This window comes from Pithys albifrons, chromosome 2 (assembly GCF_047495875.1).
Source record: "Pithys albifrons albifrons isolate INPA30051 chromosome 2, PitAlb_v1, whole genome shotgun sequence".
Classification (NCBI taxonomy): Eukaryota; Metazoa; Chordata; class Aves; order Passeriformes; family Thamnophilidae; genus Pithys; species Pithys albifrons.
The window spans coordinates 7,152,506-7,168,938 of NC_092459.1; the positions used below are offsets into that span (position 1 = coordinate 7,152,506).

Here is a 16,433-nt window from a genome sequence, read left to right on the forward strand (position 1 = left end):
TTCTGAAAACTAATAATTTAGCTGAAGGATATTAAGTCCTTGCTGTGACACCTTGGGTTAAAGAGCTACCAATGATATAAAGCAGTCTTTTCTTTTCTGGATCCTTGATTTGAGCCCAATCAGGCTTCCTCTACCACAAAACCTCCACAAATAATTCTAACACATTTTGGCACAGTTTGTCGTCTCTGCTTAGCAAATGTGTGAGACTAAACTGACACTGATCCTTAATCACCTTTAATCCATGGAGAGGGAATGATCCTACCAGGGCAGGAAAAAGGTCATTGGCAGGATCATGGGGAGAAGCTAAGTTGGCAGTAAATTTCATAAGCCTGACCTGGGAATAAATGAGGGGCTTCCATTTTCAAGGTAATCTGTATATATAAAAGATCTGCATATAAAAAGTTACAACATGTTATGAAGGTATTTATACATTAAAAGCACAGTGAACATGATATTGGTCTTTTTAAACTGTGATTTCACTTTTAACCTCCAAGACCTAATTGTTTATGGTAGTTATATAATTAGCTATAGAGGTTTTTGTTATTAAACTCTGGTGACCTGGTTATGAATTACAAGAAGTATCAGCAAAACTTGAGATGGAATAGAATGTTATAGATACTCTGGGGTTATACAGCTATCTCCAGGTACATTGAACAGTTTCTGTAGGTTTTCTACCTATTTTTTTTGTTTGCTTGGTTTTTGAGAAATGCTTTTTCCTTCCTAGTTGCTATGTGAAAAAGCCACATGAAGGAATAATTACAGAGGCCATGGTACTGCAAAGATTCATGTTATAAGCTTCATTTTCTGTGCTTTGGATTATCCCACTGACCCAGGCTGACTCATAGTGCATCAGTCTAGCATATGCAAAAATACAGATCTAAAGGAATGGAATTACATAATGCAAATAAAGAACAAAGCCCACTGGCTTTAAACTGTTAAACCAGATGAACAGATTGAAAAAAAAAAGCTGAAAAGCTTCTATATGTTCCTTTTCTGGAAATTCTAGGCTGGTTCAAAACCAAATCTTTAGGTGCCTGTTTCCTAGATGAGGGCACAGATTTACTGGGCTTTTGCATTACAAGCAAAGGATGAGAAAAAAGTAAATATTGTTCCTTTCTTCCAAAGTCTTTTCAGGAGATAACTGCATTTCATGTACCTTCAGTGGACAGAGATGACTTCATAATTCAAATCTCTGAGAGACAGGATTTAGGTTTCAGCTCCAGCCTTGATATTGCAAACCATCCTTGCTAAGTAAAGTGCTTTCAAGCCACTGTGTTGTCTCTGACAAGTTCTGAAGCACTCACGTTCATGTCTATGAGAACTCTGTTCTCATGTTGGGATCTGAATATTGCAGCCCAAAGAATCAATGTATGTGGTGTTCATCTCTTTTACACATCCCATTATAACTATGCTGTGGTGGGTTTCTTCAGACACTGAATGTTTTCATCGTTTATCATTTGCTTTGGCAAGCAAGTAGAACTGACTTGATTTCTGTAGAAAGCTGTACCAAGTGCACAACTTTTTATAAACTCATGCAACAACCACTGTGCACACCTTCATTTTATGGCAGGAACAACTCACTTAAGTTGAGCCAGGTATCAATTAGGGACTGATGGAAGACACACCCATTTCAAACTACAGGGCAGTTCTGTTCCCTCAAATATTTAACACTGTCACTTCAAGCATTCCTGCTGAAAGTAAAGGGGCAGCACATCATACAAATGTGTGTGTGCACAGTATTGTGTCCTTCAAGCCTTTTGTGTTGACTTCTCTAATACAGTTCAGAGAAAGATTTTAAATTCATCAAGCACAGTATTCTCATAGAGGCATGTCTTGACTTTGAGTACTTACAGGTACTCACAGTCTACAAAACACACTTTGTCAAAGCAGCCTGAAACATGTTTTTAAAATGAGGAAACTGAGACAGAGAGACTTCGTAATTTGAACAGGGTCTCAGAGGCTTTCAGTGCTAGTTCAGAAAAATTTCAGGCCTCCTGACCTGTCATCCCACAGTCTTATCTTTCACATGTAATGATTTTTCAGAATAATAACTTCAATATTCTGTTACTTTTACCAAACCCCAGACAGTTCTTTCTTCGATGAGTAGTGAGATACAGCAGTGAATGCCAAACAGATTGCAGCTACATTTCACCCAAATTCAGCATGGACACTGAGGTCAATACAGCTTCTACACAGCCCATCATGTGCATTCCTGATGTTTGCATTTCGAGCCAGGGTTCTGCAGATTTCTGGATGGACTTTATTTTGTGCAGTCAATAGTTCTGCATGTTTTGGTGAGACAACTTCATCACTCAGAAAGTTCAACATGTGGAGTCTAGGTTGCATTTTATATTCTACTTGAAATCATGACAACAAAACCAAAGAAATATTTTTTCCAGGACTCTTGGTAATGATTCTGGGAATCTTGAGAAATTTTCAGATAAAGCAAGCATTGGCACAAGTTGGAAATCTTTCCAGAGACTGTAACACCAGATAGCAAGCACTGAGAAGGGGAACTCACAAGACAATCTTCCTCTTCAAAGCCTAGTGAAAGATTTCAGAGGCCATTCCTTTTGCAAACCTTAGCTTCTGGTTGTACCCAGTTCACTGACTGATTTTTCAGAGCTGCTGAAAAGCTCCAAGTAACAGTCCCTGAGAGCCTTTTGAGTTGTCTTTCTAATTACACACCAAAAAAAAGTAAGTAAATTCTTCTAAATTCTTCTTTCCTTAGAAAAAAGAAGCTTGGTATTCATGAAATAGGGAAACAGAACAAGTTTTTTGAAAAGGAAAGAACTAAATATTCAAAAAATGCCAAGGTTAGCAGAGTATAGCATTAGGAAATAGCAGAGAGATTTCTCCCTGAACTTGTGACTTAGCTTTTGAGAAAAATAGCTTTTCTGAAGAAGCCCAGATTGACATTCCACAGCAGCAAGAGAGAAGGTTACTGTTCCTGCTTTATAATGGTATCTCTTTCAAAATAGCTTTCTATAGATATTAAACTTCTTACAGTGTAATGTGGATTAGAGGGAAGCAGTGGATTTAGGATAGTTTGACCTTAAAGATTTTTACAGTGTCTCCCATTATTTTCTTATAACAAAGTTTGGGAAATTGGACATATCTGAAACAACTACTGGACAGATGTGTGACTATGGAAAACGGAATTCAGGAGGATTTTTGAAACTGGAAAGACATAGCTAGAAGGGGTTAGTAACAGTCTTATCTTCATTCCTTTAGTATTCAGTAGTTGTGTTAGGGATGTGACCAGTAGAATACAGTGTGTTTGCTGAGGTTATAGATGTCATCATGCTAGAAAGTATTGCAGATATGCTGGAGATGGACAGGACCAAAGTGACCTTCACAAGCTAGGGAAGCTGTTTGTGGAGCAAGAAGAACAGCATGCTGTCATTCCTTAAAGAGCCAAGTTGTTCTGTACGTAAATTACTTACAAGAATGGGAAATTACTGGTTAAGAAATTTCCTGAATTTCTGCAGGAAAAAAGTCTTTGGATTATCATGGCTCACAAGTTGATGTGGGTTAACCTGTCATGTTGTAAAGTGAGACATGATTTTCATACTTATGAATAGGTACAAAAGCTGAAAGAGTTACAGCTCCTCTGTTGAAGAAAGAGACACTGTAGCATGAGCTGAAACACTGCATCAGTAAAGTTCAGGAGAGAGATGAGCACTGCATGTTTCCAGAGGAAATCAAGAAAGAACGGTAGCAGGCATAGAGAATAGTACCTTAAAGGAGAGATTGTTGTAAATATAAGTTATCTGGCCTTTGTAGATATTTGCCCTAACATTAATTGTATTAACTGCATTTGTAATTAGAGGAGCTCAGGGCAATGCAGTTAATGTGAATGCGTCAAATACAATTGGGTATCAGTTTCCTGTGGCAGCAAGGTTCATAGTTAATTGTGTATGACATTAAAAACTATTTTCTTTTATTGTTTTGTATTTAAATGTATTATGCTGTAAAAGAGGGAGAGCCAGTGTGTCATGAAGTATCATGAACATCATGGCAACGGCACATCTTTAATTGTTGTTTAATTGTTGTTTAATTCTTTGATTGTTTGCACCACGATTCTCAGTTTTGCAGTGTCCCACAGAGGTTGTGGCTGTCAGCATACAGCATACACAGCTCTCAGGTGTGGGCATGTTGGGTGATTTCTATACTGGTACTGCAGAATTCTGTATCATCCTCCTCCTAATATTTATAAAAATAAATGTTCTGATTGGAATGTTGAATTCATGTGGACAGTGAACAGCTTAAGGAGTCTCTGAGTTTTAGTCGTCTTTAAGAGTCTCTGGTTTCTGATTCCATTCTTTGCACTAGGCTTGTAATGGAAAAAAATACTTTTTTTTTTGCATATATCTTGCTTACCTTTTCTTTAATTTGAATTTCATTTGCTATTTTTCTCTATCATCTTTGGTCCTCTCACATTCTCACTGCTAGTTCCTCACAAACTAACTAGAATTGTGTCCTGTGCAATGCTGTCAATAAATTACTTATCCATGGACAAGAGCATTAAGAAAAAAGTTACCCATGATTTTAATATGGAACTGGACTAGAATCTTAGGCCAGGATTCATTCCACCTGAATTTTTAAGCACTTAAGTCAAGTTAAAGCCTAAAGGTCTAATCACTGAAAAGACAGTTTTCTTGAGAGGTGATTTAAGCCATCACAGAAACGATTCAATTTGCCAGGTGTGTTCAATAATTATTTAGAGATTTTTATATAAATTCTTAAATGTTATTATTTTATTATTTTTATAAATTTGAAGGGGTGTTAAATTATTATGAATTTAGACCTTATTCTTTCTTGTTATGAAAACCAGATTATCTAATCTAATCCTAATTTTTTTCTTTGCTTCCAGACTCCTTAACACATTGCAACCTTTAATTTTATGGCTGTTTAGTTCCAGCCAAAGTTCATTGTGTGATACATAAGAAAGAGCTTTTAGACAACCTGCAATTTTTACTCAACTGGTTGTGCTTATTGAAGAACTTACAGATCAGTAAAATGCTATTTTCCTTGGTAAAATCAGTAGCAGTTAGACACTATTTTGTACTCCTCAAGACACAGGACAGGGTGATTCTTGCATAGCAAGACAGTTATCAACTCAGCAATTCTCTATTTAAGGTTCTTACTATTCCTAAATGTACCCTGATATATTCTGTATTCTCCACTGTTGCTACTTCTTGATACTTCACTACTCAAAAATAAATTGTTATCACCAGAAAAAGAATACAGAAAGCAGAAACCTCCTGACTGTATAGAACAAGAAAGTTAGATGCCATAAAGGAAGGTCATATAGCTTCCAAACAGCATAACTATCTTCTTTAGCTGCTTCTTTAGCCTCTACAATTCTATTGTAGGCCTCTTGTTTCTGATATACCTAAGGAATATTTTATTGTTTATTTTTAAATCTTTTAATGTTTGTTCTTGGAAACCTACTTTTGCTCTTTGCAATTTCCTCTTACTTAACGCCTGCTGAAGTTGAAGTTCCTGTTTATTGGTTTCCCTAGGATCATGTTTCCAAAATTTCAAGGATTTTTTTTTGGTTGAAATAGACTCTTGAACCTTGCCATTCATCCGGTTTAACTTAATCCTGCCTTCCTGGTTCCCTTTCTTTCACAGTACCCAAGTGTGCTGGTTTAAAGGTGAACCAGCAGGGGAAATGAACTCACCACGAGAGAGATTGTAAGTCAGACCTAAAATTTAATAATAATATTACAATAACAACACTGACACACAAGGGAAATTGCTTTCAACTCACAAAACCCCAGCAGTATAACCCAGTGTCCTGGGGCACAAACCCAAGGGGGTTTGTTTGCCCTTGTGCTGAGACCCCTGTGGTTCCCCCAAGTCCAGAGCAAAAGGAAATGAAAAACCTGTTGGTGCAGGCGAGGGCTGTGGTCTGGGCAAGAGCGGTGATCTCCTCCTGTCATGGTCCTGCTGCTGCTCTGGATCCGACAAGAGGTTCCCAAGGTCTTCTTACCCACCACTTATGTACCCTCAGGGAGCTCTCAGTCCCTCCCCCTGGGCGGGGACTCACACAATGGGTGATTAACTCTGGGAGCCAGGGGGTGTTGAGCTGTTGATGGCCCATTAGCAGCTCCGCCCCCCTCAGGCTGGGTGTGAAGGTGATAATGGCTCCCTGGGCAGCTGCTGCTAATGGCCCATTGACCTTGGGGAATGAATAGAGGGGGTGGAATACACAGCTTTGATCACCCCCACACAGGGTTAGCTGGTCCCTCCTGCTGAACTAGGACACCAAGACTTCAGAGACAGTTCCTTTTAAAGTACTGCCCTTATTGCCTTTGCTGCCTTACTGGTTTACTTTCAGGATCTCTGTGACTAATCCAAGTTTACTAAGTCTGTGGATTCCACTTGATTTGTTGTTATTTACTGAAAAAAGCACAAACATCTCAGAAATATGAGCAGACCCCCACCAAGATCAGGAGACTGGACAGAGTAACCATGGGAAAAGGGGAGCAGGGGAATACTTACTATCCCCACTGTATGACTGAACTGGGGATCGAGAGCTGCCCACAGAATCCCAGTGGTGTTGGATGAACTGGTATGTGTCAGGTTCTGCACCAATGGTCACCAATATTTTTATCCCTACCAGCCATCCACTGTTGGTGCTACAAGGTAATGCAGAAGTTCTGACTGCAGCTGCAGTATCCGTCGTGGCCTACTGACAACAGCCTCATTCTGGACTGGAAAGTAGAAAACTTGTCATACTAAAATCCTCATATAGTAGGTTTTGTACGAGTCCTGTTGCCAAATACGGGCTTGTGCACTTAGTGCTTTGTGAAATCCTGTAAATCCACAGTGAGTCACATACACCTGAAGAACCTGCATCTCAGACAGAAAGGACTGCTCTCCATGTGCCTTCTGACACAGCGCATGGCTTTAGACACATAGATCAGGCAGATTCATTTATGGGTAGGAGCTTTGATCACTAAAGTAATACTTACCACATTAGAAACAGGAATCAACCTGAAATTAATTAAACACCTTTGAACTTCCTCATGGAATTACAGAGTGGTCTGGATTGGAAAGAACTGTAAAGATCATATAGTTCTAACCTCCCTGCCATGGGTAGGGACTCCTTCTACTATACCAGGTTGCTCAAAACTCCATCCAACCTGGCCTTGAACACTTCCATGGCTGGGGTATCCTCAGCTTCTCTGTGCAACCTGCTCCAGTGCCTCACCACCCTCACAGTGAAGAATTTCTTCCTTCTTTATATCTAATATGAACCTGCCCTCTTTCATCTTAAGGCCATTCCCCTGTGTCCTGTTGCTCCATGCCCTTTTGAGAAGTCCTTCTCCAGCTCTCTTGTAGCCCCGTTAGGTACTGGAGGTGCTATAAGGTGTCCCTGAATCCTTCTCATCTCCAGGCTGAACAGCCCCAGCTCTCTCAGTCTGTCTTCATAGACGTGCTCCAACCCTGTGATCAACTTAGTGACTCTTCATTGGACTTGTTCATACCTCCCATTAAGTTTTTCCTACATGATTTTTGAGGATACATTCTAAGATGAGGGTTCTTCTATCAAAGGTGTATAATGCACCAGTGTTTGGAGCTGAATTGAGAAAATGATGACCAGTGTCAGGGTATAAACTCAACAATGCTGTAGATGCACAGACTTCTGCCTGCTGCACTATGGGATTAGATGATCAGGTTGCTAGACACAAAACTGCAATGAAACCCCTTTGCCCAGCAGAGTAGGATGGGACCAGCAAATTTGTTGGATTGTCTATGTGATGTCACATCTGCAACCCTTTCCTCTTGCCTAGGAAAGGAAGAACTTGCACCAGCTGTATCAATGTTTAATTGAAGAAGACAGAGCTCTGCAGGCACATAACTGAATTATATCTTCTTTGGCTGGCTCAGAAGTAGATACTACTTTCTAGGATTTTTTTTTTCACTTGAGAGCATTGGCTTTGTCTTTTAACATTTGATCTCCAGCACCATCACTCATCTCTCTGTGGTGGCATTCTGTTTCCTTAGAGCACTGTTGGAATTCAGCCAACTCCGTGTTTTGGTTGCCACCAAAGACCTGTGTGATTGCCATTTCCTCCCCTATCTCACAGTGTGAGAATGCATTACTCTTGTCTCAAAGCAGCATCAGATCCAACATTGTCATTCACTACTTGTGCACAAAACTCTGTTGGTTTAGATTTTAAAGTGCCAGTCTTTCCATTTTCTCCTGCTTTTCAAGACAGGATTTAGTATTTTAAAATACTGTCTGTCATTCTAGGACCTGCAAATAGAAGTGCTTTAAAGTAATTTAGCCACTCAGGGTCTTCTATTGGTTTCACAAACTGGTGAGAAAGAATATTGCCCTTCACTCCCACATACAGGTTATGAATGTCTCTGTGATCCACAAGCACAGAGGGTTCAGGCTGTGAGGTCAAGAGAGGCTTGCCTATCTTGTTAGCCCAGTAAGCTGACTGGGCAGAAAAAAAGGGTAAAAGAAGTGCTAATTCTTTGGCTATCTTCACATTTCTTCAGCACAGCACTGATATCAGAAATGGATTTCCCTTATTAAAAAATCCTTTGGAGATCCTCTCACATTTTGAAGACGTAATGCAACACTGATGGTCATGCAGCAACTCTTGATTCTGCAATTGAATACATGAGGTTTGTTCTACAGAAAAACTCAATCTAACAGCGCTTGTTCAAAGCCAGGTCTTAGACTGTACACTGAGCTTCTGCAGGTTCTGTTGTAACAGCAGCCAGGTGAGGTGGACACAGTGTGATCCTTCTGTCAAAATGTTTAAATCTGTGAATATTTAGGCATTCAGACAAACAACCCACTTTTCCAAAGTTCTAAGATCCTGTTGCTATCTAGTATACGAGACATGCCAGAACTCAACACCTCATCAATAATTAGGTGTCCAAATGTTAGACTTAATCATTCACATCTCTGAGACAGTATCTTGCAGACCAACTCACAATAAATGGCAAGGAGCCATTTTTAATACTTTACATGCCAGAAAAGTAAGGCTTGGACATTTGGTGTCCAGTCTTACCTCAGTAAATACCCTCAATATTATGCAGGACTGCAGTTTTCAATGATATTTGTAGTTGCCATTGTTTTTATTATGTGTTATGTTGAATATTTGAATGACTTGCATATTGGGGCGTCAATAATTGCCTATTGATTAATAATACCTTTTAATATATGCTTTGTATTTAAAAGCCCACTTCTGCGTGGATGATTTATCATGCTTACCTTTACCTTTCTAAAAGCATTTAGTGAAAGCTAGTCATGAGAGTTTCTTCTCTGGTTAGGAGAGAGAGCCATCACCATGAGCTAATTCATAAGTCTGTATGACAGATGGGTAGAGTTATGTTCCAAAGATGTCTTTCCATTAATTATGGAATTAATTAATAAGGAATTACTTAATGTAGTCTGTGTGGCTTTTTAATCATTAGCTAGGTGACATAAATTCTGCTCTATCAGTGGGATTCTTTTCCATTGGATTGTCGAGACAATGACTGCTCTAGTTGCCCTGCTTTTTTGCAGTGTCGAGCCCATATTCTTTTTCCTGAAAGATTTTCTGTGCACTTACATTATTGCATGTTTCTTTTTCTACAGCCAACATCTTGTACATGGCAAGCCAAGAAATGATGAAGGTGGTGGAGAGAGACAGTACAACCATAAAGCAAAATTTAAAGAAGGTAACTATTTAATCCTCAGAGTTTTCACAGGAAGTCCACATGCATGAGGAGATGTTACATCCAGTTATATTTGTGCAAAACCAGAATTTCTGCTGGCTTGGTTCTGCCTTTTTGGCAGTGTCATTCCATTTACTTTGGAGAAGCCATTAAAGGGGTCACTGGTCCTTAAAATGTCTTGATTGACACCTTTGTAATTGTAGCCTTCACTGCTATCAGGTGTATCAACTCATGTTTTCCTTTGTGGAGGAGAAACAGCCTGTGGTCTGGCTGAGCCTGAGATGTGAATCCCAGTGAGGCCTGGGTGCTTATCAGACAGGCAGATGGACAGCCAGGAAATGAGTGTAGGCTGATGGACCAAATCCTTTGACTTTGCTGCTGAACAGGTCGAGAAGAACATGCACCATCTCTGTTGTGGGGTGTCAGTTAATAACATGGGCGTCTGCAGGCTCAGTTTTAACATGGCATCAAAAGATAATAGAGAGGAGTCAGTAAAATTATGGCTCCACACTTTCAACCACTGGACTGCAGAGTAAGAAAAATTTCTCTGTGGCTGGAGCTACTGCTCTACAGGTAAATTAATTTGTTTCAGGGATCTTTGTCCTACACTGAGCTTTCTTGTCTGTATTGGTTTATTGTTGTAAGAAATTTTGTAAAGTTTTTGTCTTGGACTGATAGCATTTTCCCAGGCACTTCCTAGGCATGGTTCAGGGGTTGGCATACACCAGGAACTGTTCCTAATTGGAGTTCTGATGTGGTCACCCTGTTTTGGAGGCTGAGATAATTTAATAGCCTGGCCACGGTCAGACAATTCTAGATGGCTTATGAGCCAGAAAACTGTCACATCTAATAAATTTTTATTGGGGTATCCTCTGGGTGAGTAGATAATCAGTATAACATTTTATTCTACTTTGTGCCCTTCCTTTGCTCCATTTTTTTGTATCATTCCTGTCTTTTTGTGGGAAGAATGATTCCATGACTTTGCACTGGCAGATATTTTCCTCAGAGAATGGAATTTTCTAGGACAGAGGTCCTAGATCTCTGTAAAATTACTTTATGCCTTTTAAATAGATATGGTACAAAGTTTATTTCATAAATCAGTGTTTCTTTTTTGGCTAAAAATAGATTTTTTATTTTTTCCTTTATTTATCCCATTTGCCTTCTCTGCACTTTGAAAGGAGTGTTCATATTTTAAAGGAGTTGAAATAGCACATGTGAACAAAGATCCCTGCACTGCACCTGGCACGCCTGGGCTTTCGCATTTTTACTGCAGAGCACTCAAAGTTCTCCTGCGTTTCATGGGGAATCTCAGTGAAAAGACTGGAGGGCTGATCTTTCAGTCTGCAAATAGTCCCATTGTCTTAAACAAAAGTTTTCATGGCTGGATCCAAAGCCCCATGAATTGAAAGAGAATGGTTGATTTTACTGACTGAATCAGTGAGTGCCAGGGAGCTGGAGGGTCTGCCTGTTCCCTGAGGGAAAGGGAGCCCTGAGCCAAGAGTGACCCCACACAGGCAGTGCCCTCACCAAGCAGGATCCAGTCCCACAGCACCTGAGCATAGCATGGAAACAGGTTCCTTTGACTGTCCCAGACAAGGCAAACCAATGAACCAGGATCAGCATCCCTCCAGAGAATCCAGTCAGAAGCAAAAGGGGACAGGGCCAGAGACGAATGGAGACAAAGCTACAGTGTGGGTCCAAAGTCCATCCAGGAGGGCTTGCTAAAGTTACGACGGAAGACCAGCTGCAAGGTGGGAGCCATCCAGGCAGCAACAAACTGTGTACAATGTGCATCTGATGTCAATCTGTGACACAGGCTGGAGACTGGTGCTCTGCAACGTAGCCTTGAGAGGCAGAGACTAAAGGTGAAGGGCAGAGCTGGATACTCTGCAGCAGAGGCAGGGAGTGTGGGTCAAGTGCCAGGCGAGGTTGGAAAGGTTGTTAGTGCCTCGAAGCCAAGGGTGAGATTGCAGGTCACCCTGTTAGGCAGGGTGCAAAGGCAAAGAGTGTGCAGAAGCAGGACTCCAGATACTTGTGGAAATGTAAATCACAAGCACACATGCTTGAGAGTTAAGCATAAAAGCTTCATTGGGTGGGGATGGTAGCGATGACAATCCACTGCAGCTCCAGTGACTTCAGGTGGTCTATCAGATGCTGCACATTACAAAAAATCCTGATTTCTTGTGCTGTATGAAGGCCCATAGCCAGCAGTAAGAGTTTGCAGGTGTCCTAGTCTGCTCCATCTGTGCTTTTGTTGACTCTGTGAATCTAAGCATGGCCTTGGCAGCCCAAAGCTGTTTTAAACCTGTGTTAACTTTCTTTTATTGATTCTTCTATGTCCTCATACTTTTAAAGTGGCAAACATACTCAAGAAAACAAAAAGCTGAAGCAAGCTTCTAAGAGTTGGCAAACTGAAGAAGAAGCGAGTCTAAAAATGAAGTTAAATGCTTCTTTTTTCATCTCCTAGTAATTTCTGGGAATGTAAGAATTAAGGGAAAAATTTTGAGTTGGCATCATGTTAAATTTGAAGAGTATTGACAATAAAAATGGGCTTAACTTATAAAGGTTGGAAGTTTATAAAAACAGGAACTATAGTCCAAGTTGCTATAGAACTGGCAAGCTGTTACTTCAAAAAAATTTATACTGTTTAGTAGTCACTGTGATCATATGCTAAAAGCCAATCTTAACACCTGACTTTGCCAGCTGCTGTGGAATAGAAAAGTTATTTCTGGATCTTATTTGCATTCTGTGATCTGAAGAAGAAAGAAGAAGAGACACTGAATTATTCCAATCTTTCTATGCCCAGGTTGAACTATAATTATTACTAGTTAGGGGCCAGGAGAAATTTTATCATCAGACCCCAGATTCTTAGTTGAACAATGCTAATTGCTTGGATTTATGTTGAAAGAATGGGAGCTGGAATATTGTTTGGGTAATGAAGTGAGGTTTTTCACTTAGGATCTTCTAAAGTCAGAAGTTGTTCACTTTAAATAGCAGTGGAACTGTATGAGGAAGATGGACACCTGTCCTAACAAAGTAATAAATGATAAAGCCTTTAAAATATTGACTGTAAAACTATTTGTCTGGATCAAGCATTATATGAAGGTACAGGAATTTGAGCTTCTTATTTCAATGACACAGGGGTTGCAATAAACCACAAAATCCCAAGAAATAAGGTAGGGGATACTGATACAAGATTTCTTCAGCTTTGGTGGTTAATTATTAGCCATTAGATTGTGTGTAAGGAAGCTGAGCTATGTTCTTTCACTGTAATAACACCAACTCCCTTTCCTAACAGAAACTGGAGGCAAAGATACTACTGAACTAGAGGAAGTTTATTGTAATTCCTGCACAAAAGGAAGTGGGTGTAATTCTGTATTCTTAAAAGATGGATCAGCACTGAGCATCACTGAGCTTTTACAAATAGAATTTTAAAAAAATTAAAAGGAACAGGAAAATGGATATGCTGGGCATTCACTAGCATGCCTGGAATGGACAATGATATCTCCTTATGGAGACTCTCTACAGAACTTAACTTTTTATGTCTGCATCATGCCCCACTCGTTGCTCTATTTGATGACTTAGCCTTATTGACTTTTTTTCTGTCAAATAATCTTTTAAACCTGTCACTATATATATATATATATATATATATATATATGTGTATCCTTGCATAAATCAGGAAGATGCAGCATGAAAGGGTAAAACTACATGCTTACAGAGGGAAGTCTCTTAAAAAATCACCCCTCAGATTTTTTATGGATTGAGATATATCTGGTTCATTACTTCATGTGTAATACACAGTAGGCCTATTTTGAAGTGTAGGATCTGTTCCAAGGTCCATCTAAATCAACAGAAGGACTTCTACAGATTTCAGAAATTCTTGAATCAGTGAGTTTTGTGTAGTGATTCATAATTTCTTAAGACCATAAACCATCTGAAAATCATGATCCTTTGATTAGCATGTTAAACCAAAAAAGGTTTATATGCTCCTTGAGTTTAGTTTTCCCAGTGATTTGGTGTAAGTTACATTGATTACATAAGGAAAAAAGACAGGAAACATCTGAAGGAGAGATAAAAAGATGAAAAAAAAGCCCTGTTATCTGAGACGAAATGTATAAACTGGAAGATTATGGGCACATTAACCTGATTTCACTCAGATTGTGGAAGTCTGTATGGTCAGTGGCTTATAACTACCCCTAGGTAGATGGTTAGGTGGGAAAAACATTCACTTTTTTAAAAATTAAATTAATGTTTACTATTTCATGCTTATTTCAATGGTGTATTTAGAATTTGAAGTAGTGTAAATTTATATCACATCCATCATTCCAAAGAAAATGTCTTCTCCAAGAGTATCAACTAAACAGTGACATGCAGAGATTTAGAATAAAAGCTGAAGAATGAAGTATTTCCTTTCCACAGAGAAGTGCTAGGTTTTTCTTTTGAAAAATTGTCTTTGCTAGGGAATTTTTTTTAAAACTGAGCAACCAAGAACTATTTTGACCCCTAAGGCAGCTATTCAGATGTTGCCCAGTGTTTTTTTTTGAACCTCTGCAGACATCCACGGTGGTTTATTAATTATTCCCAGTGAGAGGAGCATGATCTGAAGATACGTGCTTAAAAGAATACTACAAATACTTCGCCTGCCCACACTCTGAGTGAGGTGCTTGCCGACATTTGTGAAAAACCTTCCAAACACTCTTTCTGAAAAGGTGCAAAGTGCTCTCTGGAGCCAAGAACACTGCTTTTTTTGTCTGGTCTCACATCCTTTTTGGCCTGTCCTCCCTGGAGGTGCAGAGTTGAAGCCAGGGAAGCTGCACATGTGCTTGGGGATTTAGGTGCCTGTGTTAATTAACCACAAGAACAACCTTCTCTTTGAAGCACCTACAATGCCTAATCAGGGGTCAGCAGATTCTCTCCTTCGTGGAAAAGGATCCCAGTGACCATTTATTCTAGTTCAGTGTACCACAATGTACTCAGCTGTGATAGTTCACTTATGTAACTGAGCTCCCATTACCACCGTTCATGCTGTGTGGTGTGCTAGGAAAGAAGTGGTGATGTGGATTTCTGAAATTTTTCAAGAGGGTATAAGATGTGCTGTACACAATAAGCATAGACAGAAATACTTCCCCATCCTTCTGCAGAATATTTAAAAGTTACCACCAACCCCTTACTACTCCTTAACTGCTTACCTCCTGCTTTGCATGGCAGTGGACAACACTGCTCTTTACTGCCAGGTGCTGATCCTGCTGTTGCAAGAGAGTATGACAGATTGACCTTAGATAAAGTCCCACTGAATGTAGGCAGTGTCAGGCTGACATTCAAAGGAAAATACTGTTTGCAGTAAATACAGTTGGAAGAATCTGGCCCTGTAAATAATATTGCTTAAATAGTGGTTTCTTGTCTGTTTGTTTTTATTTTGGTATTTATACAGACTTGAATTCTGAAATATTCATGTTCCTGACACATCTAAATATATACCCTTGAAATGCTTTTAAGTCTTTAGAGTAACATAGATAATATAAATAAGTTAATCACCCTGATTTGTTGATAAATCCTGTGCATCCTTTTTAAAAGCACAGTTTTACTTTGCATTGAGTTTGACCGATCATTATCTGTGAGAAAGTGGAAATAAAAGTGGCCTCACATAATCTCATGGGTCTATGTGTGGAGCAGCCAGTAGCATTGCTAACAAACTGCAGCAGAGTTAAAGAGAAGCCCTTTTCCTTTCACCAGTTTACCAAGTTTCAACACTGACAAAGGCATGAAAACAGTAGGTAGGACACTGTGCCTGACCCCAGGGAGAGGATTAATACACATTGAATCACATGCAAAGTACCCACTACATTGGGACATGTCTCGAGGTTTGCATCTTAATTTCTCCAAGACTAAAATGTTTCTTCACCCCCTTTACAGACAGGAAAGTTAGTTTTGTTTATTATTTATGTTCATTTACCAAAACTGACCACTATTCTTCTGTTAAGTAAAATCACCACAAATACTTGGACTGCCCATTACACCTTTACTACAAGCCCTGCAGTTTGGTAAAAAGAACATTGTGTACCCCAGATAGTCAACTACCTCTTCTCTTAACAGTCCAACTGAAAATGTTTGGGTTTGCACTGCCCTTGGAGGGAGAGCTGTGAAAAACCAGTTCTGGTAAAATAAGCTGAGAAGAAAGTTCCCAAAACTTTGCCATCAAACTGGATGGTCTTAGCGAGGATGGTGAGGGGAGAGAGATGGTGTCTCAGAAAGCCATATCCCAAAGCATTTAGGGCTTCTAGGGCAATGCCAGCTCTTTGAATTCCCAGAAACTGATGAGTAAAGCCAAAGTACAACAGAAGCAAATCCAAAAAAACAGTATGTCCCAAATCAGTCTGTTCCCATGTCGTTTATCCTATTCTTTTAGCAGGATAAGGTGGAGACACTTTCATCATTCCAGAGAAGCTAAGTCATTTTCTATAAACCCTGATTGAAACTAAAATTAATTCCGGTCTAATGCCTTTTAAACTAGTTTTCATCCAAGAACAAATGAAGCTGTTCGCTGGTTACTGTTGAGAGATGTCACCCAGAGAGAAGCTGCTGTGGCAACCAATGAATGCCTGTGGGAGTAATGCTGATAAAATGTCAGTGTATGAGAGACAAGGATTTCATCAAGGACACTGCTGCAGTCTGGCTATTGCACGTGTGCCGCTCGTGTATATCCAGAGATCAGACCTTCGCTCTTTGCCATCAGC

At 39.6% G+C, this 16,433-nt stretch overlaps 1 protein-coding gene across 3 annotated transcripts in view; it reads left to right on the plus strand.

The window, feature by feature from the left end:
* Positions 1-16,433, plus strand: part of LDAH (lipid droplet associated hydrolase) — a 116,406-nt gene that overhangs the window by 90,467 nt on the left and 9,506 nt on the right. For all 3 annotated transcript variants that reach the window (XM_071548279.1, XM_071548278.1, XM_071548280.1), the window contains one exon: positions 9,617-9,699. In XM_071548279.1, the coding sequence (XP_071404380.1) occupies positions 9,617-9,699 (83 nt within the window). The remainder of the gene's footprint in view (positions 1-9,616; positions 9,700-16,433) is intronic.